Below are 23,059 nucleotides of genomic sequence, written 5' to 3' on the forward strand. Positions count from 1 at the left end.
GCAAATGTTAGTTAGGTTTATATGATAACAGTGCAGCCTCCTCTGATGTGCTGGTGTTGGCATTTGCAGCCAAATGAAATTTTCCAATATATCTGAAATTTGAGGAAGAGCTTAAGACTGTACATGCAGCCTTTCTGGAATGCTTGAAATACAGCAAGTTTTGATCTTAAATGATCAAGAAGTGGATGTCCTTAAAACTTTTTAAAATGCAAATGGCTGAAAGAGATTCTGAAAAGTAGAGAGAAACAGGCATCCCCCCAAAATAAAGCCATACAAGGGAAGGGCTGAAATAATAGCCCCTCCCCCCAATCTTTCAGGTGACAGCTGCTCTATTAACTGAATAAATGGACTACAATGATCTTCTGAGGTGTACAAACAAGAATAATTTTTAGAATTATTTCCTTGCTCTCTGTTAGATTCCACTGTTCTGGTTTTGTTATTTAGAGACTTAATACTTTTTTCTTATTCTCCTTTTGTTAAATAACTCTGTTTTTAAAAAAAATATCTCAGTAACTTGTATATTTGTTTTTCTTATGCAAGATCAAGAGACCTGGTAGGGTTATTTTGAGAGCTCACCAGTTGTGCACATATATCTATATTACCATCACCTCTACCAAGAGTGTTGTATTTATTTTGTTTATTAGATTTTTAACCCACCTTTGTTACTTGATAAGTGAATCAAGGCATCAAATATCCATAATACTCCCCTTCATCCTTTTATTTTCCTCACAAAAACAGCCACGTGAGATGGGTTTGGTTGAGAAGAGCAACTGGATTAAAGTCATCCAGCTGGCTTTCTCATGCCTAAGGTAGGATTGGCATTTTCATCTCCTGGTTTCTAAGGCAGCATCTTTAACTGTTACAACAAACTGGCTCTCTAATATCCCTGCTCATTCCCCCTGCTCCACCATACTCCACAGCAGTGTTCCCTGAACCTTGTAACTTTAAGGTCTGTGGACTTCAACTCTCAGAATTCCAAAGCCAGCATACTGGTTAGTGAATTTTATGTGTTGAAATCCACACATCTTAAAGTTGCTAAGGTTGAGAAACACTGCTCCAGAGAAACAAAAAGCCTGTCCCAGAAGACCAGCAGGATTCTCGAAGTTTTCTGTAACGTCTCATTCATCAGAGCCTGTGAGAAACAGCCCTGAACAGACATACAGTTTCATATTTTTGTTTAAGCAGAAAAGAAAGAACGAAAGCCAAGGAAAAAAATTACATTAAACAATATGCAAGCAGATATTAGTACTGGAGAGGATGAGACAATTTACCATTCCTCTCTAACTTATAGCAACAGCTAAGTGCCAAATTACGTGTCTGTGATATTAGTCCAAACACACCTGGACCACAATACCTGCTTATAAGCAAAATAGATCATACCAGTCACATAAAAGTTCAGCAGTACATTCTACAGTTGGGGAAGTTATGGGAAAAAATTGAGCTTCTTCTTTACTATAAATGACAACAAGCAGTTCTAATTCCTGTTGGTTAACCAGATATTTTTTTTAACTTATGTGAATGCAATAATATTTTTTTCTCTCAAGCCAACAGGAAATCATAAACCTATGGTTCTGACTTTACTAGAATGATTTGGCTAAAGCCAATGTAAGCTGCATTTAGTATGGCTGTTTAACAAAAACAAAAAACAAAAACCTGAGATTATACAGGATGTACAGCTGACCGATGTTACCTAGTATGATAGAGATAAGAAGCCACATGCCTGTTGCTGCAATCCACATACTCTGAAGAGCTAATATATTAAACAGTTAATTAAAATAAAATTAGTTATGGCAATTTTTAGGAAAAATGTACGGTAATGTAAGTTTAATGTAAAACAAGATTGGTTGAATTGAGAAAATGTAATTTAATTACAGAGCAAAGTAATATAACTCTAAAATAACTTCTCATATCAGAGGTAATCTGCCTTTTAATGCCACTTGCCCAAGTAAATGGATGGTGTTCGGCCTATTTAGAACCTGAATGGGATTTCCTAGGAATACCTGGCTAACCAGGAGGTCAAAAACAAGACAAAACACAGAAGATATAAGGCAAACTATATCTGTGTAACTGACAAGAAAGCTACATGGACATGAATTCACCACGAGTCAAGCTTGACTTGAACAAAATTTTATCAGAAGCTACCAGATACTGCCAAATGTTATTTGGCCCAAATAATTGCTTTGACTTGACACAATGCGTATGTATAGTTTTTGTTCAAGTTCAACACATTGTTAACTCTGTTTGTATGCCCTAATTTTTGAAAATATAGTTAGACAATTTTGAAAACTTACACTCTTCAAAGAATTTCAGTTTGTGCCTGGAAATATCTATAAGGTACTAAATGAAAAGTTTAATTCTACTCTCCTAAAATGATACAATATGTGTAAATATAGACTCTCTTGCAAATAGCTTTTGAAAGTTTAAATTTTCACATTTCAATGATTTTGAGATGAACCTTACCAGTAAACCACTTCAGAGAACAGCTTTCAACAACCTTTCTGTTACACAACAGCTACTTAACACCAAACTGTTTCTAAAGTGCTCATGGAGTGACAATGGGTTTGAAAAAATTGTAGAAGATTCTTTTGAGTTATTGAGGAATTTGAACTATCACTAGAATAATTTTCACATCAGAACCAATTAAGTATTAGGAAATTGCACGATGAAAGAGGCAAGAGATGTATCAGTACATGATTCAAAACAAAAGTGCAAAGTGATTTTCTTCTTTTTAAAGAACATTATGAGTAAATACATTACATATTCAATAGCTGAAATAAATCTGAAAAGTCTGCAAAACAGGAACTCAAAAAAGGTAGTATGATGTTACTTGAACCCATACTCAGCATTATAATGTAGAGATCCAAAGGTTATTGACGTAGATGTACAGTGAATCTAAAGGCATTTTATGCTGACTTTCAAGAGACGTTACACCTCAAAATAAATTGAACTTTATTTTTGAACCAAGACAATGCCCAACATACATACTACAGGATGTAATGTAACATACACAGGATACGCTATATCTCACTATAAAAAGGCTATCATTAATTTAAGTTCTTCACTTGGAATCATTGATCTCCACTTGCATTATAAGGTTCTTTCCTGATCGTGATTGGTTCAGTCCCCACAAAATCATTAAAATAGAGATAACATGATTAGAAAAAGAAAAAAAGGTCCACCTTCCCTAGTAAAAATAAATAAATGAATCTGACCTGGTCACTTGGTTATTTGACCGATTGAAATCACTCAGGTGTGACATCTGTAGTTTATACTCACCAGACGTTGGCCATATCTGTCTTATGAACAAGCCAACTAATAGAGATAAAATTAATTTCAATACTACTTCTGACAACTAATGTTTCAGGATTCTCCTCCAGACAGACTTGATTTAACTATGGTGTCTCTATTTTATATTGTTGGTGCCTGACTTAAAAATGACAGGAAATTGGCCACAAAAAGAGACATGGAATCATGTTACAATGGCAAAGCACTGGCATCTTATTTATACTGCTACTATAGAAATTTGAGGTTCCAACCTCAAACTGATATGCTAAACTGGATACTGGACTGATAGTAATTTATTCAAAGTAGATTCAAAGGTGGAAGGAATATACAGTACTGAAATTTTGTACAGCAGAGATGCCAACCTATCTTAGAATATGATTCCTACTTACAGGAATCTCTAATACTGGAAGATGAAAGTTAGATCTGATTATTACCAAGTCAGAAGGCTAAAGAAGCTGGTGTAACACTCATAGAAAATTTATGGGAAAAATAAAAGAAGAATCAGTAAAGGATTTATATAGGTTGTCTTCAACCTACAATCATTCATTTAGCAACCATTCAAAACTATGATGGCACTGAAAAAATGACTTATTACGAGTCCTCACACTAACAAAGTATGACAAAGTTCATGAGGGAAGCTGGATTCACTTAACAATTGAATTATTTACTTAACAATTGCAGTGATTTGCTTAACAACTGTGATAGAAAGGTCATAAAATCAGGTGCAAACTCACTTGACAACTACCTTCCTTAGCAATGGAAATTCTGATAGCAATTGTGGTTGTAAGTAGAGGACTACTTGTAATCAACCCATGCTAGAAAATCTGGAGAATGTTACAGTGGCCAACAGATTGGAAGATGACAATATACACACCACTACTAAAGAAAGGTGACTTCATAGAACATGGAAGCCAGCAAAGGTGCTTTTCAAAGGCAACTAGACTTTCTTGGCTTCTTTCCCTTGAAAACATTTCACTTTTCATCCAAGAAGCTTCTTCAGTTCTGACTGAATAGTGGGGAATAGAAGAATGATGGGGAATAGAATAGAATGGTGGGGAATAGAATTATTCTCCACCATTCAATCAGAACTGGAGAAGCTTTTCAGATGAGAAGTGAAATATTTTCAAGGAAGCCCCCCCAAAAAAGTCAAGTTGCCTTTTGAGAAGTACCTTGGGACAACCATGACCTGGATGATTGAGAATCTCCATAGACAACATGCAAACTATCATACAATATCCTTAATTTCACAGAAAAGCAAAATAAAACTGAGGGGCATCTGAGTCCTAAATAGTATTTCATTCTCATGCAAAACCTATAAACAGGATAGGAAGTCACAGTACGGACAGAATGTGGCAAAATAGATTGGGTCCAAGCTGGCAAAGGAATGAGACAAAGCTGTATACTCTCCTATTATTTATTCAACTTACATGTGGAAAATATATTAAGAGAGCAGGATTGAAGGAAGGTGAGAAGGGTTTTAAAAATTGAAGAAAATCACCAACAACCTGCACTACACTGATGAGACTAATAGCTGAAAATGCAAATGATTACGAAGCTCTTGTAACAAAAGAGCACAATGAAAAAAATGGGACCAAATATAAAAACTCACTTATGGTAATGGATAATGCAACCAGTCTCACAATTAACAATGAAGATACTAAAGTGATAGACAGCTTCTGCCTTTTAAGGGTTGCCTATCAGCACTAAAGGAACCAGCAAGAAATTTGGAGATGTCTATTATGCTGGAAAAAGAAGAAAAGATCAGAGTAACCAGCATCAATATGGATGTCCTCAATTACAGCACTAAGAGGTGCACCATTGGAAGACCTGAAGGGCCAAGTTGGGGACAGATGCTTTTAGGTAAATTCAACTTAATATCCTCTAAGAGTTCACATCAACTTGATGGCTCATAATCAATAAATCAATCATGACGCAAATTCAGTCCATGGAAAATTAACCATTGATTCAAAATCTTACAAAGGAATGTTCCAAAGAGTGGGCTTCTTTCTTCCAATTCGCAGCCTCAGTGCTTATACTAAACTTACTATCTACAAGAGAGAACCAGGTAGTCACAATGGTAGGTACGTCATTGTTTTTTCCCCAAAGTGAAGAAAATTATAAACATATATTGTTATTTCAAGGAATATGAGAAGTAAAGCTCTTTGCTTTGTTATACTGTCTGTGCCTCTTTCGTAGCTGGAACATTTAATTTTAAACATATATTTATATCGTGGAGACAGAATGGAAAACAGGATCAAGACCATGTCTTGATTTCTTCTTTTTCTTGTGCAATCTGGATGAGTCAAGGTTCAAATTCTACCTAAGCAACTTCCTTGAGTTCTGGGAAGAGTCACTTCAAGTGGTTCCTCATGGTAATCTCAGCCACCATATATCTTCCCATTTAGGGTGAATATGAAATAGCCAAGATAGCTTCAGATATGTAGGGACTTCAGCTGGAATATAATACAATACAAGCATATAAACATATCTCTATCCTCTTGCTTAGGAGAAAGAAGGAGATAGCTAAGACAGAATGTCATTTGTATACATATCAACAGAGGCACCGGCAGTTATTGAGAGGGGAAGGAAAGAGCTAAACTCAAGGCCTTGCAGGTTAGATAACCCAAAGGCCAAATAATTCTCATCTCCCCAGATAATCTTTTTGCTTACTATTTAACAGTATGGTAAAGAAATGGTGATTTGCTGATTTTTTTTTTAAAAAGCAAAGACTTTAAATATATAACATTAAGGAATAGCTGCTATTTTTTACAGTGCCACAAATAAACACTGACATGGAAAATAGCATTAAAGAAATAGTTCTGTAAATATATTTGATTAATAAGAATAGCAAGTTAAATCTGTTTAGAATTGATTATCTGAATTAGTAATGTTGCAAAATTTGTAGCAATTCTATATGCAACTTGCATGACATATTCAACAGCACATGGCAAAATAATTTCATGGATTTAAACAGAATGGCATTCAGTTCATATCATACAATAAAGACAGTTTAAGAAAACATTTTTTTAAAATCAGTAAGATTCATTAAAATGAGAAACGTAGATAACTAGGTAGGCACACTAACTAACAAATAAGATTTACTCTACAACCACAATCTGAAGACTGAAAAAAAATCACCTTGTAATGATAAATAAGTCTAAAATTACTTTTGGGCTGATGATTTCAGATTTGAATTCTTACTTGTCATAATATAGAGTATTATTCTTCAAAGAAACGGTATCTCATTCTTAGCAGGCTTGTCAAAATCTTACCTTGCTGCCATCACAGAAACTACTCAATGTGTTTTTGGAGAAAATCAGAGTACTAATGATTTGTCCAGTACGAATACTACATTGTAGTTTCAATTTGCAAAGGAGAAGTACACGTTAACAGTTTGAACAAAGCCAACTGCTTTAACTTTATAGAGTCATAACTAAACAGGAAAAAGGAAGCTTTACCAAAAAAGAAAGCACATATACAGGAAACAAGTTATAGTTGTGCTTTTTGATAAAAAAAAAAACCCAATGATTGATCAAAAGGGGATTGGAAAAAGACATGAGACTCTTAAAATATGAAATTCATGTTCAGAAGTTGGCACAATGGCAAGAGCTGAGGTTACAAAATTATTACTATGTATAGCAGTCAGTTGAACTGTTTTTCTGTAAGATTTATATTCCACCTTTTTTCCAGGAACTCAAGAAAGCATATATACTAAATAGACTGGTCTGATAAGTTTAAGCTTATCAGTGAGTTTACATGTCTATCCCTGTATTAAACTGGGTCTCCCTCGTTGTCATCCAACATTCTATCCTTTTGCAGCAATTTAGAACAAATCCTGCAGTAATGTGACTCACAGCATGATCAGTTTTCTCTAAGCCCTCTTAATAAATAAAGGGATTCTGGTTAAACAAACACTGTCCCAAAAGGTGTACTGTATCATGTTTTTACTGAAAATACAGAAATAGTATTCACTGTTTTTATTGGAAAAAGGGCATGAAGTCTTGGAATAATCATATAACAGAGTTGGAAGGGAGCTTGGAGATCTTCTAGTCCAACCCCCTGCTCAAGCAGGAAACCCTATACCATTTCAGACAAATGGTTGTCCAATCTCTCCTTAAAATCTTTCAGTATTGTAGCACCTACAACTTCTGGAGGCAAGTTGTTCCACTGATCAATTGTTCTGTTGGAAATTTCTCCTTAGTTCTAGCTCGCTCCTTTCCTTGATTGGTTTCCATCCATTGCTTCTTGTTCTCACTTCAATGGCTTTGGAGAATAGATTGACCCTCTCTTCTTTGTGGCAGCCCGTTAGATATTGGAACACTTCTATCATGTCATCCCTAGTCCTTTTCATTAAACTAGGTATGGCCTTTGGCCTCCTAATTATCTCTGTTGCTCTTCTCTGCAGTCTTTCTAGGGTCTCAGTATCTTTTTTATAGTGTGGCAACCAAAACTAGATGCAATATTCCAAGTGTGGTCTTCTCACGGCATTATAAAGTGATATTAACACATCACATGCTCTTGATTCTATCCCTCTGTTAATCCAGTCTAGGACTGCATTGGCTTTTTTGGCAGCTGAAGTACACTGCTGGCTCATATTTAAGTGATTGCCCCCTAGGACTCCAAGATCTCTCTTACAGTTACCATCAATCAATTCACTTAAAGGGAGAAATTTGAATTTGATGTTCCAATTAAATTATGTTATGGCATGGTCTCAAATACAGGCAGACCCAAAATATCTATGATTGAATGAGGAAAATCTCCAAGCCAATGGGGGACATTCATTAATAGATACAGGAAAGATAAGACTGAATTTATTGCTGTTAAATAATTGCTACTAGTTACTAAATGTAAAATTTTATAACAAATCAAGATACTGAATGTTGGCTCAATATTTTCAATAAGAACATGATACAGTATACTGTTCAATCAAAGTCACTTAAGATTTAGATGAAATTCTAATCTGGATCTTGCAGATTATATATAGTTTTAAAGAGTTCACAAACTTTGTCTCACCACTGTAGCACATGACAGTTTTCTAAATTCTTCCTGCTGTTATCACTGAGGTCAGCAAAGCAGGAAAATGAGCACTGCTCTTAGAACTAGGTTAAAGAGCTTTGACATGCAGTGAGATCTAATTTACAAGAATGGCTTTTTTTTTTTTAAATGGAGGGGACTTTCCTAAATCATTAGTAGCTCAGCTTGTTTTTGTCAGCACCTGTTCCTGACTATCCTCTTCAAAAAATATGGCTAAATATATTTATTTATAAAACAACAACCTTGAGACTCCAAGTGTCCAATAGCTCTAAGCAGATTTGGTCTATTACTAAAAGCCTTTAACAATTTCAGCATTTACAGGAGCAAATAAAGAGCTTCACATAAGTTCTTAAATACTATAGGAATAGCACTTAGACTTATATACCACTTCATAGTGCTTTACGACACTCGCTAAGCAGTTAACAGAGTCAGCAAATTGCCCCCAACAGTCTGGGTCCTCATTTTACCCACCTCAAAAGGATGGAAGGTTGAGTAAACCTGAGTCAACTTGAACAACCAAATACTACGTGATTCAGCATGTACTTTCTCTTCTTATTTTACTCAAAATAAATATTACAAGTCCTCTTCATAGAACATAAAGTTTAGAAGGGATTCTGAAGATCGTCTAATCCCAACTCCTGTCCAATTCATCAGTACAACATCCTCAACAAATGGTCCTCTAGTCCCTAAACACCTCCAGTTTCTTATTCTGTTTTCTGGAACAACAGAACAGTTCTTCCCTTCCCATTCAGATACTTGAAGAAAGCAAATGTTGTCTCCACAGCCTTCTTTATTCTTTCCTGCCTCCGAGTCCAACCATTCCTCAGTTTCCTTCCAGGCCCCTATCATCTTGGTTGATCTTCTCTGGATCTATTCTAACTTGTCATTGAGAGTTAGGCAGCATACACATTTTAATTTAACAACAACAACAACAACAACAACAACAACAACAACAACACTCCCCCCTGGTGACAGCAGAATCGATGAGAAACAATTTGAAAAAGTCACCAGATATCAGGATTTGAGAATCAAAATGCAGAGACTCTGGCATAAACCAGTGCAGGTGGTTCCAGTGGTACTCGGCACACTGGGTGCTGTGCCGAAAGACCTAGGCAAGCACTTAAAAACAATTGGCGCTGACAAGATCACCATTGGTCAGCTGCAGAAGGCCACCTTACTGGGATCTGCTCGCATAATCCGTCAATACATCACGCAGTCCTAAATGCTTGGGAAGTGTTCGACTAGTGATTTGGGATACGAAATCCAGCATGGTCATCTCGTTTGCTGTGTATACTGTCATCATCATCATCATCATAAAATGTATTATTTATTATTCCGCTGTAATAACACCAGCGGAACTGCAATAAACTGTGCTACTCGGAACATCATATATTTTAAGATACTTGGTTGATACCTAGGACGCTGGCAGCAACCCGTATCAACTATTAGCACCAGTCAGTTGTATTTGTGACACATTTTTAAATGTTCAGTTGACTGAGTTTCATGTTTAATGAATAAAAGCAATAATAAATAATTCAACTCCCTGCCACATGACTGAATAATCAGAAATAACAGAAGAGTATCTGAAGGACAGTGAAAAAGACTCACTGAAGTTAGTACACCATGAAGGATTTCTGAGTACGGGAGAAATAGGACATGGCAAGGCAAAGTATTACATAGCCAATACAGGTAGTCCTCAACTTATAACTGCAATTGAGCCCCAAATTTATGTTCCTAAGTGAGACATTTGTTAAGTGAATTTTGCCCCATTTTACAACCCTTCTTGCCATAGTTGTTAAGTGGATCACAGTGTTGTGGCTCCATTACCTGAGCCTGTGTCATCGGCAGGAGAGGACTCCAAGAGTGAAGGAGAGGAGTTGGCAAGGCCTCCCTCTCCAGGACCCTCCTCTCTGGCAATGCCTTCGGTGTCCACCGAAGGGCAAGAGTTAGGGCCGGGGCCAAGCACATCCATGCAGCCACAGGTGGACAGTGATGAGGGTAATGAGTCTTGGCTGGATCCTCGGCAGCGTCGCAGAGATAAGCGCATGCAACAGAAGAAAAGGCATGCCAGAGATTAGGCTGAGTCACTGGACCACACCCCACAGGGTATAAAAGGGGGTGAGGTGGCCATTCAGACTCTGTGACGGACAAAACTAACTACTATCGAGTCACATTGCATCTTTGGAAACAACATTATCGGCCTTGGATTTATTTTACGAACTGGACAATTCTTGACTGTGGGTATTTTGTTTATTGAGTAAAGTTCTTGGCAAGCAGCTACTGGGTTACTGCCAAGCATCTTATCGGAAGAATTGGTTGTCTGCCAGTTTATTTAACCCCCGGCTGTTTGTGTGCGTGTGTGGGATGGGGACAGAACACACAGCTGGTGTTAAATTAGTCACACAGTTGTTAAGTGAATCTGGCTTCCCCACTGACTGTGCTTCAAAAGGTCGCAAAAAGCGATCACATGACCTTGGGACACTGCAACTGTCATAAATTATGAGTCAGTTGCCAAGTATCTGAATTTTGATCACATGACCATAAAACTACAGAAACTGGTTTAAGTCTGAAAAATGGTCATAAGTAACGTTTTTCAGTGCTGCTGTAACTTCAAGCGGTTACTAAATGAACTGATGTAAGTCGAGGACTACCTGGACATAAAAGAAAGCAGGCAAAGCAGATAACACCTGGCAATCGCTAAGAGCAGGGAAATAGAAGAAAGACCTAAGGCAGAGGTGTCAAACTGGTGGCCTGCGGGCTGGATGCATCATGCACAGGCCATGCCCACCCTAGCTCCGCATATGGGAAAAACATTGTGAAACATCACACGACAGCAACATGAGGCTGCGAGTTTGATACCCGTGACCTAAGGGGATAATTCTAGCCGCCAAGAAGAAATGCCAATCCCCGTGTGAAACAAAAACCTGAAGTAGACGGTCCTTCGTTCACACCATCACACTTTCTTTCACGCTAGGCTTCTTTGGCTGGTGCACAAAAGAACACCCTGGCTGCACTTTCCAACTACATGCCATAGTGATAGAAATTTCACTCCCAGTTACTACCTGATGTCTTCCCCCCCCCAAAGCCTTGGATCTTAGTGTACACTCATGAAAATTCAAAAAAGGAAAATGGACGTTGGTCTTACCTGATACGTCCATTCTCGACATGAGGAAAAACGTCTGAGTCAGAGTGGGTATACGTCCAGTCCAGCCAATGACCGAGTCCCTTTTACAAGCTAAGGCTCCGCCCTTCGAGGCTGCCCCAGTTCTTTGTTGAGGCGAAGCGACGGACTCGTGCACGTGTCCTCCTGAAACGATAGAGAATTAATATCACCCCCCCCCCAACCACCACTGGAAAGAAACCAAGGGCGGGGCTGACTGACGTTTTTCCTCATGTCGAGAACGGACGTATCAGGTAAGACCAACGTCCATTCTCCAACGAAGAGGAAAAACGTCAGTCAGAGTGGGGACATACCAAAGCTTGATGTCACCAGGGAGGGAGATACTGGTCCGGTAACCCTTAAGCGAGATGGACCGACTGGAGCACCCTTCTGCCGAATGCAGCATCAGTGGAAGTGAAGGACTCCACTTTGTAATGTCTGATGAAGGGACTGATAGTAGTCCATGTGGCCACTCGACAAACTTCCTCGAGAGGAGCCTGAGTCGCCCAGGCGGCCGATGTAGAGGCGCTCCTTGTTGAATGAGCCATGATGGGGTGAGGCAGAGGAGAGTCAGAATGGCGGTAAGCCAAGGCAATTGCGGCCCTAATCCAACGACCCAAGGTAATGCTCGATACGCGTACTCCCAGAGAGGAAGGGAGGAAGGCCACAAACAGAGCCTCCGTCTTTCGGTGAGTAGCCGTTCGGGCTATATAAATCTTTAATGCCCTGCGGACATCCAGCGTGTGCCAGGCTCTCTCCAGCCGATGAGAAGGGCGAGGACAAAAGTCCGGGAGAACGATCTCCTGTGCCCTGTGAAAGGTTGAGTTTACTTTGGGCACAAATGATGGGTCCAGCCGGAGAACCACCCTATCGGTATGAAAGATGCATAAGTCCGCCCGCACGGATAATGCTGCCAGTTCCGAAATCCTGTGGGAGGAAGTGATTGCCACTAAGAAGGCAACTTTCAGAGAAAGGAATCGCAGGGAGACAGAGCGTAGAGGCTCGAAGGCAGGAGACATGAGAGCCCTAAGGACCTTATTCAGGTTCCATGTAGGAAACCGATGAATGGTAGGAGGCCGTAAATTTGTAGCTCCCCGCAGGAAGGTCGTGATGATCAGATGATGTGAGATGGAATCCTTCGAGCCGCAAGACAAAACAGAGGCAAGGGCGGCCACTTGTCGACGTAACATATTAGGTCAAAGACCTTTGCGAAGACCAGCCTGCAGAAAGGTTAAAACGTGGATAATTGAAGCGGAAGTAGGCAAAACTGGAACTGAGGAACACCACGAGACAAAGGACCTCCACGTGGCCTCATAAATCCTCACAGTAGATGGTCTGCGAGCAGCTTGAATCGTGGAAACGACCTCTGGCGGAATCCTGGCCTCCGTCAGGAGGAGCCGCTCAACCGCCAGACGGTTAAGTGAAGCCACCCCGGATCCGGATGGATGAGATGACATTGTGACAAGATGACCTTGGAGACAGGGATCTGCCAAGGAGGAGCCACGGAAAGGTTCATCAAGTCCGCAAACCAGGGACGCATTTGCCAGAATGGGGCCACCAGAAGAAGTTGAGCCCGTTCGAGTAACTTCCTTATGACTCTGGGGATCACCGGGAGGGGGGGGAAGGCATACAGAAGCCCCGATGGCCAGGGGCTGCGAAGGGTGTCTGTGGCTTCCGCCTGAAGGTCCAGGAACCTGGAAAAATAACAGGGAAGACGATGGTTCATACGAGAGGTGAATAAATCCAAGACCGGACATCCAAATCTCGAAACGATGTCTTGGAAGAGCTCCGGGGAAATCGACCACTCGCCCTGATCCACCTGCAAACGACTGAGGGAATCAGCCTGGATCTTGTCGGATCCCAAAATGTAATCTGCCCTGATGGAAGCCAGGTGGTCCTCAGCCCATAAGCCCAGTAAACGAGCCTCGTTCATTAGTGAATGAGACCTCGTGCCCCCCAACCTATTTACGTGGGCCTTAGCAGTAGTGTTATCGGTTAGAACTAAGATATGTCTACCGTCCACCAAATCACGGAACTGCAACAACGCGAGCCGAATGGCTCGCAATTCCAACAAGTTGATACTGAGGAGAGCTTCCTGAGAGGTCCACCGACCTTGAGCCATGTGATGTTGCAGATGCGCCCCCCAGCCAGATAGACTAGCATCCGTAGTAAGCTGGAGTCTCTGAGGCTCTCTAAAAGAAGATCCCTGAGATAAAGCCGGAGAAGTCCACCAGAGAAGCGAGCGGAGAACCGGCGCAGGTATCAGGATACGACGGGAAGAGACCTCTTGATTCGCACGTTGAAAGGGCAGCAGAAGCCATTGAAGCTCCCTACTATGCAGACGTGACCACTGTGTAATTCCGAAGGTGGACACCATCATGCCCAACAGACGGGAAAGAACGAGAACGGTTGCCGAGCCAGCCGCTAGACATTTAAGAGCCAAGGAACGCAGATTGGACTGGCGTTCCGGCGAAAGGCAAACCGTGGAAGAGGTGGTATCAATAGAAGCTCCTAAGTGGAGGATAGTGGTGGAAGGGGACAGATGGCTTTTGGACCAATTTATAGAAAAACCATGTGATTGAAGGGAAGACAGAACAAAGGACAAGTCCCCTCGAGCTGCCTGAAGGGAAGGGGACATAATTAATATGTCGTCTAAATAAAACTGAAGGCGAACCGAATGAAATCTGATGTATCCAATTAAAGAGGCCATTATCTTTGTAAATACCCTAGGGGCTGAGGAGCGGCCGAAGGGCAATGCCTTATACTGGTAATGAGCTCCTTTAAAAGCAAAACGGAGGAACCGTCGATGAGCAGGCAATATAGGGACATGCAGGTAAGCTTCTGTTAGGTCAATAGAGGAGAGGAAATCGGAGGGACGGATGGACTCAAGGATTGACGAAAGGGAGTGCATTTTGAACCGGCGGTATTTAACGTGCCGGTTCAACGACTTCAAATCTAAAATGGGGCGCCAACCTCCCGAAGCTTTCTGGACAACAAAAAGGCGGGAATAAAACCTGTGACCCTGTTGAGAAACAGGGACCTTTTCAATGGCGGAGATTCGTAAAAGATGGTCAACAGCCGCTGAAATAATCCCTGTTCTGACTGGGTCCCGAGAAACGGGGCAAGGAATAAAACGGGAGGGGGGAGGAGAGGAAAACTCTAATGCCAACCCAAACGATATGGTATTGAGTACCCAAGTATCGCTGATGGAGGAAGCCCAATGATCTCGAAATAATGAAAGGCGACCCCCAATAGGAGAATGGAAATTCTCCTCACCGAGCCCTGCGAGACCAACGACCCTACCACCTCGGTATGTCTTACGAGGGGGGAACCTGGACCCTTGTCTGACCTGGGGATCCTGTTGAGGTCTGGAAGGAAAGGATCGTTGCCCCTGAGGCTGAAAGGAGGAGGGATCGGAGGCCCGAAAGGACTGAAACCGTGAAGATGAGAAACGGGATTCAGAACGACGAGTAGCGGGAGGAAGAATTTTACGACGATCCCTGGTCTCGACCAGCAAGGGTTCCAAGGCGGAACCAAATAGAGAGTCACTGGCATAAGGAGCAGAAGCGAGCTGCCATTTACTGCGTATGTCGGCCTGCCAATTTCTAAGCCATAAGAGTCATCGAGACGTTACGTTGGAACCTAAAGCTCTGGCTGAAAAATGAGTGGAATTCAATGTGGCATCTGCCGAATATTCTAGAGCCGCAGCAATCTTGTTTAGGTCTTGGTGGGACCGTGTGTCCGAGAGAGGGAGCCTGGCTTGTAGTTGTTTAAGCCAAAGCAAGGCCACCCGGTTAAAGAAAGAGGCCGAAGTAGACACTCATATAGACCAGGCTGTAGCTTGGTGTCCTTTCAGAAGGGTCTTTTCAGCTCTCTTGTCCTCAGGTCTGAGAGAATCTTCGGGAGGCCCTGCGGGATGGGCTGTATCAGTCAAGGCCACAATAGGAGGATCCACCGTCGGAACCTGTAAAATATCCGCTAACGGGGAGGCAGAATTATAGAGTTGCTTATCCAATCCGTTAGGGCTAGGACCAGCCCCTGGCAAGGCCCATTGGCGATGTAAGACATCGGTAAACAGCTTTGGAGCAGGAATGGTTTCAGGCTCGCTGGTGGGTTACGCAAACATGGCAGCTGCCGGGTCCGAAACTGATGAAGCTGGAGCTGTTGTGGGAGGAGACCCCAAACGGGTGACGGCAATGGCCTTGAACAGCAAGGAGCGGAAGAGCTGTGGTTTAAAAAGGCCAATAAAGGCCGGCTGATCGGGTCCCAAGCCTTCATCATCCGACCAGGCTTGATCCTGATAATCCTCACCTTCAGACACTGAGGCTTGATCGAGGGTAACTTGAGGAGCGGAAAGCTCCTGATCCAACAAGGAGCCTTCCCGGGCCTCAGAAAGTGGCTGAGGAGAGGCCCTTAAGGCGGTAGTGGCAGGAGCCTGGTGAAGGCATTCCGCAATAGTCTGTCGGATCGCCCTAGAAATAAATGTCTCCAAGGAGTCAGTCATCGGAGTAGACAGAATTGGAGGTGGAGGAGGAGGAACAGGAGGCAAGCCAGAAGGCTGGCCAGAATCCGGAAGGGTCTGAAACAATCTCTGGGGCTCCGAAGGAGAAACTGCCTGAGGATCACACATAACGTCAGGGGAGAGATCCCTCACCGAACGAGGCGAGCGAGACCCCAACGGTGGCTGGGAGGAAGGCCGCTCAGAAAGTAAGGCATGTGACTGTGCCTTCAAAAATGCCTTTTCCATGGCCTTATGTCGACGCTCCTCCTCACGTGAAGTTCCAGATTTTGAGGACTGGGAACCATCCCGTTTAGAATGGGATTTTTTGCTTCGCGGAGGAAGCGAGGTTGATGATCCCTCAAGTGGATCGCTAGGATGGCGCCTTCGGGTGGTGGAGGAAGAAGGCCTGTCGGAGCTCCGCATGGCAGCCGCCATTTTGAATTAATTCGAGCCTCCGAAATGGCGTCCCCAGAGAAAAAGAGCCCAGCGCTCAAATCGCGGCAAGTAAACTGGAGAGATCAATCACGCCCGTCGCAGCCCTCAGCTATGAGCGACCCAGCAGTACAAAGAAAGCGTTCGCTTAGCTTTATCTCTCTGATCTCCCCGTTTGCACCGATCAGCTGGGGAAAGGGGCGCTCTTCAATTGCTAGCTGTCCGGCCTTAAACGCGACTCGGGGAAACTGGCGCGCAGCCGCTAGTGCCAGTAAGAGCTGCTTGGCAACGGCCTTTTACACGCAGCAAGGGATCCAGAGAAATTCGCCCTGTTGCAAGGCATGAAGCCTGCAGGAACGAGGAAAAACACTTGCCGGGTGTGAAATGAAGATCGGAGCAGCGATAGGAGGCTAATTGAGCTTGAGGAAAAGTCTGTCAGAGGAGGACACGTCCTGTCAGGCGAAGACCGAGACGAAGAACTGGGGCAGCCTCGAAGGGCGGAGCCTTAGCTTGTAAAAGGGACTCGGTCATTGGCTGGACTGGACGTATACCCACTCTGACTGACGTTTTTCCTCTTCATTGGAGAACTTCCTGTGTCTGCTCCTGTTCTTCTGGGACTCAATAATACAGGCATTCCTTGTTTAATGACTAGTTGCTTAGTGACATTTTAAAGTTATGACAGACCCAGAAGTGAAATCCAGTCAATTCTATCTGGCTTGGGCGAATCGGTAGCGGCGGCTGCGGGAGGCTCTGCCCACCCACACGGATGTCATGATGTTGCTTTTTTGCGACATTTTAAGCCTCTGCGCATGCGCAGAAGGCTTTGCGCATGCGATGGCACATGCACTTTGGCGAACCGGTAGCGAAGGTAAGTAAATTTCACCCCTGGATAGACCCTGCCCCTCCTGAGCTACTTACATCCGATTCTGATGGCCATGCCCTCCATGGTCATGTGATCACATTTTGGGCACTTGGCAACCAGCTTGCATTTATTTGCAGCTTCCTGCAGTCATGTGATCATGATTTTCAACCTTTTTCCAGCATTTACTTCCAGTTGCCAGCAAAAACTGCTCATTGAGGAAAATGGACTTTTTTTAAATGACTGCCATGTTCAATTACTGATACAAAAGTTGGACGTGGTCACCACCATTATTTGCAACCATAATTCTGGGCTCGACAGTCATAAGTTGAGGACCTGTACTTAAAAAAAGATACTTCGTATATCTATTCAGAAGTGAGCCACACCAAGATTTATTTTCCTCTTGTTATCACATAAACAAATTATCATGCCAAAGTTACAGAGTATCCCCAAATTGAATATTTTTTTTATTTTTATTTAGAACACTTTGTGGTAAGAGAATTTTAGCATTATAAATCTAAACTAGGAATCATTAACTTCCTTTACTTTGTATCTTGACAGACATACTGTAGTTATATGCAGTGCTGCAGTGAAATCAGCACTGAAGGTAGGCCCAATGCTTTCAGTCCTATTTTAATTGTGTGTGTTTTTAAAGGAAAGGATGCAATACTTTAATCTTTATTTTTTTTAAAAAAAAATGGCAAATCAAGCCATGAAGAAATTGTCTATTACCATTGAATTAAGTTAATATAATTCTGGGGCTTCAGAGATTGCAAAAATGAGTATGGAAGGCCACATTTACCCATGAACTCTCCACCTACCACCTAGAAAATCAGAATAATAAAGTTATATACTGTTTTCAAAAATACAACTCTAGGATTTATAGAGCAGTGTATAATACATATTTGACAGCTGACCCACAAGATTCTTTCACTATCATTTCAACTGGCCCACTTAAGTGTTAAATATAGTTTGGAGCTTTGAGATATGGGAGAGGTCACTGAGGAATATAAAAAGAGAGATCCTGTAGTGAAAATGGCTATGGATCTAACAATTGTAAGCCACCCACTGAGCTTAAACGTTCTGTCCATTTAGCAAGAAATACAAATGAAATTGTTCAACACTTATTTTGAATTGTTATATTTCTGACAGAAAGTAAGGATACCAACCAATCAAGCAAAAGTATTTTGAAGTCTGTTTCCATATATCAACCTCAAAAAACAGTATGGTAAATAAAACTATCTCTGGGACAACTTCACCCAAAGCTTAACATGATAATAATTCTCAGTTCCAAAAACATAGCAAGATCAAGATTCCAGGGCTTTTGGCCTTCTGCGGCTGTGAATGAACAATCATAGCAACTTGGATATTCCATTAGGCAGTGTTGTGTTACCCTAACAGTTTAACTCAGTGGGAGGCTGAAAATATAGTCTCAGTAAATTGTTGATGTGGATAATGAATCCTAACCCCATACTGAGCAGCAATGAAACAATTTATAGACCATATGGAGGAAAATATTCTGCCAATTCGTATACACAATGGAGTTTCAAAGTCCATTGCACTAGTATCAATGTCTTTTTCACTGTTTATTCTATTGTTCCATTACTTTTGGAACAGTTATGTTTACACTTCATTTCTTCGTTTTTATTGTTGCAAGCTGCCTAGATTAGTCCAAGAGCAAAATAGGTGGCAAATAAATTTAACAAATAAATAAATGTAGGATAAATACCATGTCACAGATACAATACTTAAGTTGAAATACATTTATCCTCTTCCAAAATGTCTAAAATATTTTATAATTTTTTTACATACATACACAAAAGAATTTGGAGCTCCAAGTGTCTGAGACATTCTACAACATATATAAAATATTTCAACTGAGGAATAAAAGAGGTTGAACATAGAAGTGGTAGAAGAAAAGAACCAGGCTGGTTACACAATTCACACAGGGATCACCCACAGTGAATGAACAAGAAACCATTGGATCAGGAAGGAGGAAGGCTTCTCACATCTATTTATTCCCCAATTCACCTATTTTGAGGAGAGGCTGGGTAAATCTAGGAAGACAATTTGTAGCATAAGCCAAATTAAGAGGTAACTAAGCAGTTTAAGATTTTGAGAAGAAAATTAAAAGCCAAAAAAGCAGCAAAACATATTCTGTAGATCTAGTGAATACAATCTGAAAGGATAAGGCATAACAATGAATCAACTGTGGCACGCTCCTTGCAGTTTGCAAAACACTGTTAAAAATAAAACTTAAAGGATCTAATCTTCTTCGTTAACATGCTCATTTTCCTAAGTTCATCTAATGTCAAGGGCAAGGGATCAGGATCACACATAAGTTGCAGTTCAGAAGATTTATTGATCAAGCATATACATAAGAATCTAATCAATTAATGATCAGCACTAAATTGGCACTAAATAAATGGTAATGGAATTCGGGGGGGACTAGACTTGGAGTGTTTGTGGACTACGTTCTCTCTTGACTCTGCCCCCCCCCGACCCCGTCCAGGCTCTGACTGCTCTTCTCTTACACCAGGGAAGTAAAACTCAAGGCTCGCAGACCAGCTCTGGCCCTTGGGGTGCTTAAATCTGGCCCATGGGGCCAGCCTGGAAATAGTGAAGGACCAGCCTGCAGTGCCTCTGGCAGCCAAAACAGGGCGTAGGGGGCCCCCACACCCCGTTTTGGTTGGCAGAGTGCTGCAGGAGGCCGTTCAGGCTGAAAATCGGGTTCAAGGGGGGCGCGGACAACCCCCCATGCCCCGTTTTGGCCAGCAGGGTGCTGCAGGATGTGTCCATCCCGTCCTTTCCCTCGGCCAGCCTGCAGAGAAGTACAATGCTGATCCGTCCCTTGAAGAAATCCAGTTTGACACTTCTGTCTTACACCTAATTACATTTCTGCAATCCAACAAGAACACAGCAGCAAAATACAATTAGTGACAATTTTTTTATACCAAACTGGCTAGAAATAGTTTTAAGAATTACTTTCACAGATATCTTATGTTATTACTGAGCTATCTCCATAAATCAAGCTCAGAGTTAAGCCCTAATAACTTTCCTGTGTACTTTCCTGCTTGAACTTCAAAAAAGGATAGATAATTGATTTGTTATCATCTGAAAGATGCTCTTCTGCTCTTTTGCCTGCACAAAATTAACTTCACCACTATAAAGACAAAAATACAGATCAAGCCAAGCCATCCAATGTTACAAAATCTGCTTGGATAGTTAATAGTTTAATAGATAAAAATACTGGCCTACCAGGCCTTTTTCAAATCCAACTGAGAAGCTACTTTTTTAAAATCACACTTTTGTGCAGCTGGATATCTTTCTGCCTTTTTTCTTCCAATATTTCTACTTCCTTACTTGCCCATTTCAGTTCTTTCTGTGGTAAGGTTCAGCATTTTCTAATACTCAAGCATTGAACCTTACCAGGTAAATCTGCAGCAGAAAATGTGTATTCTTGTGAAATGGAATAATATGCATGAAAAACACCTTGCCTTGCACCAATTTTAATCGACTTCTGCTTATTTCCCAATAGTGAGTGAAATTATCTTATTTCCGGTTAGGGAATAACATATAGATTGTACTGAAATCTGTACTGAAACATTTTTATTCTGTAAAGCAGGGGAAATGTATCATATGAAGGAATCCCTGAACTATTCATTTCTAACATGTGCTTCTGTTTTTTAAAACAATAACATAATTTATTGGTAAGTATCAAATAACATTATTTCCAAACAATACATCATAAGTAGTGTAAATTTTAATCTAATTTCATCTTGCTTTACAATTAATTAAATCCATTAATCTTATTATAATGCTTTTAATTTAGTAAGGATTTCAGCATAGATTTCAGTGTGGTACTTGGTCTTGTTTGGTTTTCAACTGAGGTTAGTTATTTTCTATAGATTCTTGTACTTCAGCTTAAAATCCTTATATATTTTGATTTACACCTGCTTTAAGGCAAAAAGCACTTTTATTTTCCTAAGGTACATATTATGAAACCAGAAAAGGCTATTTTTTGCAGAGTAATCCTGTTTGAAATGTTTACTATGTATGTGTACATGTTTGCATGCATGTTAACATTTACTAATGAAACTAGATAAGGAAATAATCCTTCTGAGTTTCAACATCAGAACATTAAGAAATGATTTGGCAAAATCTATCCTGTTGATGTAGCTAATGGTCCAGGTTTATACCCCAGAAAGCAGTAGCTGACCTACTGCTCTAATTAGGCTGGCAAACATTTTGACATTTATGCTGTGGAAAGTAGACAACGTTTATCGCTTGAGGGAAGTCTTTCAGTTCTTCTAACAATCACAGAATCTCTTACATTGCATGCTGTGGCCTTTAAGCTTCTGAATGCCCAGTGAATGTGTCCTGAATTTACTGATTAAAAAAGAAGGTTCATTCTGCAGGAGGAACACTATATAAGCAATATTATTTCAGCCATCTTGCACCTGATGTTAAATTTCCTCTTCCCAACTTTGTAGTTTATATATATATTTCCAATTCAGGAGATGGATTAGTCATACTCGTAAAACAGACAAAGGAAAATAATTCTTCAGATCAGACCTGTACGAAGCTCTGTCTTGTTCTTCCCCAGCTAGGATCCATTTAATCTCTTATTCTTCCAAGCCTCCGTAATGGCACTCAGGACAATGATAAAAACTAAGCTGTTCCACAGAATGTTCTAGATAGCTAATTTCCCCATTTTTAAAGAATCTTTTATCTGTTCTTCTGCATTTTTAAAATTTTTAAATTCCTAATTTGTTATTCATATTTTTAATGCTTATAGTGGAACTGTTAATGTTTTTTATATTTTGTAAACAGCAGAGACTTACTTAGATTATAATAGGTATAAATAAATAAGTATTATTTATTTTTTATTAACAAAAAAAGTAGATAAAAAGGAAAAAAGCTTATTTGAAGAACATTAATTCAGAATAATGGAAGTATCCTCTAATTGCCTAATTGGGAAGGCAAAGCATCCATATGTTTCAAGCATTTCCTTCAGTGTTACACTGTCATTTATTCTATTGCATGCTAGCTATTAAACAAGTCCATCTTAATTAAATATAGTTTCATAGTGATATTATTCGTCATAAATCACTGTGTAAAACAGAGGTCTTCAAACTTGGCAGCTTTAAGACTTGTGGACTTCAACTCCCAGAATTCTCTATGCTGGCTGGAGAATTCTGGGAATTGAAGTCCACAAGTCTTAAACCTGCCAAGTTTGAAGACCTCTAGTGAAAGTATGAACATATTTGGTGAAATCAGAATGAAAGTATTTGTAATTACCAAGGTAATATGCTTAAAAGTATTTAAGTGTTAATTACTGGTATACATCACATATGTGTAAGCATATTACCAATATTTATGTGCCATAAATAGGACTTTGGATTTCTCCCGGTTTTTAAGTCAAATTCAGAGAAACTCTACAGAACTCCTTATGGGTAGACTCTTTTTTTGCCAGTACCACAAATGTTGCTGAGGCCTAGACTCTGTATTATTTGCTTTATTTAAATTGTACCTGAAATTAAGTCTAAGCAAGTTCTATGTAGCATTAACTTCAAAATTCTCATTTTAAGAATATAGCACAATCTAATTTTCCTTCTTTTACTACCCTTCTTCTACCCTCATTTCTTCAAGTTTCAGATATTTGTCTCACTCAACCTGACCACACAGCTGTCTCTAGGTCTCCCATGAAGATTTAATCCCAGCCTAATGTCAATATTCTTTCTGTTAATACAGGCAGTCCTTGACTTACCACCATTCATTTAGTGAC

The 23,059-nt window shown here is 40.6% G+C and overlaps 1 protein-coding gene across 5 annotated transcripts in view; it reads right to left on the minus strand.

Annotated features, from left to right (window-relative positions):
* EVL (Enah/Vasp-like) overlaps positions 1 to 23,059 on the minus strand; it is a 168,880-nt gene that overhangs the window by 72,617 nt on the left and 73,204 nt on the right. The window contains exon 1 of one of the 5 annotated variants that reach the window (XM_087872250.1): positions 6,558 to 6,688. The exons of the other annotated variants lie outside the window; for them this stretch is intronic. Within the exon in view, the coding sequence (XP_087728376.1) occupies positions 6,558 to 6,568 (11 nt within the window). The 5' untranslated portion in view covers positions 6,569 to 6,688. Of the gene's footprint in view, positions 1 to 6,557; positions 6,689 to 23,059 lie in introns of those variants that run through there. 5 annotated transcript variants of the gene reach the window in all.

Source organism: Pantherophis guttatus, chromosome 1 (assembly GCF_059756535.1).
Source record: "Pantherophis guttatus breed Tessera chromosome 1, ASM5975653v1, whole genome shotgun sequence".
In the NCBI taxonomy this organism is placed as follows: Eukaryota; Metazoa; Chordata; class Lepidosauria; order Squamata; family Colubridae; genus Pantherophis; species Pantherophis guttatus.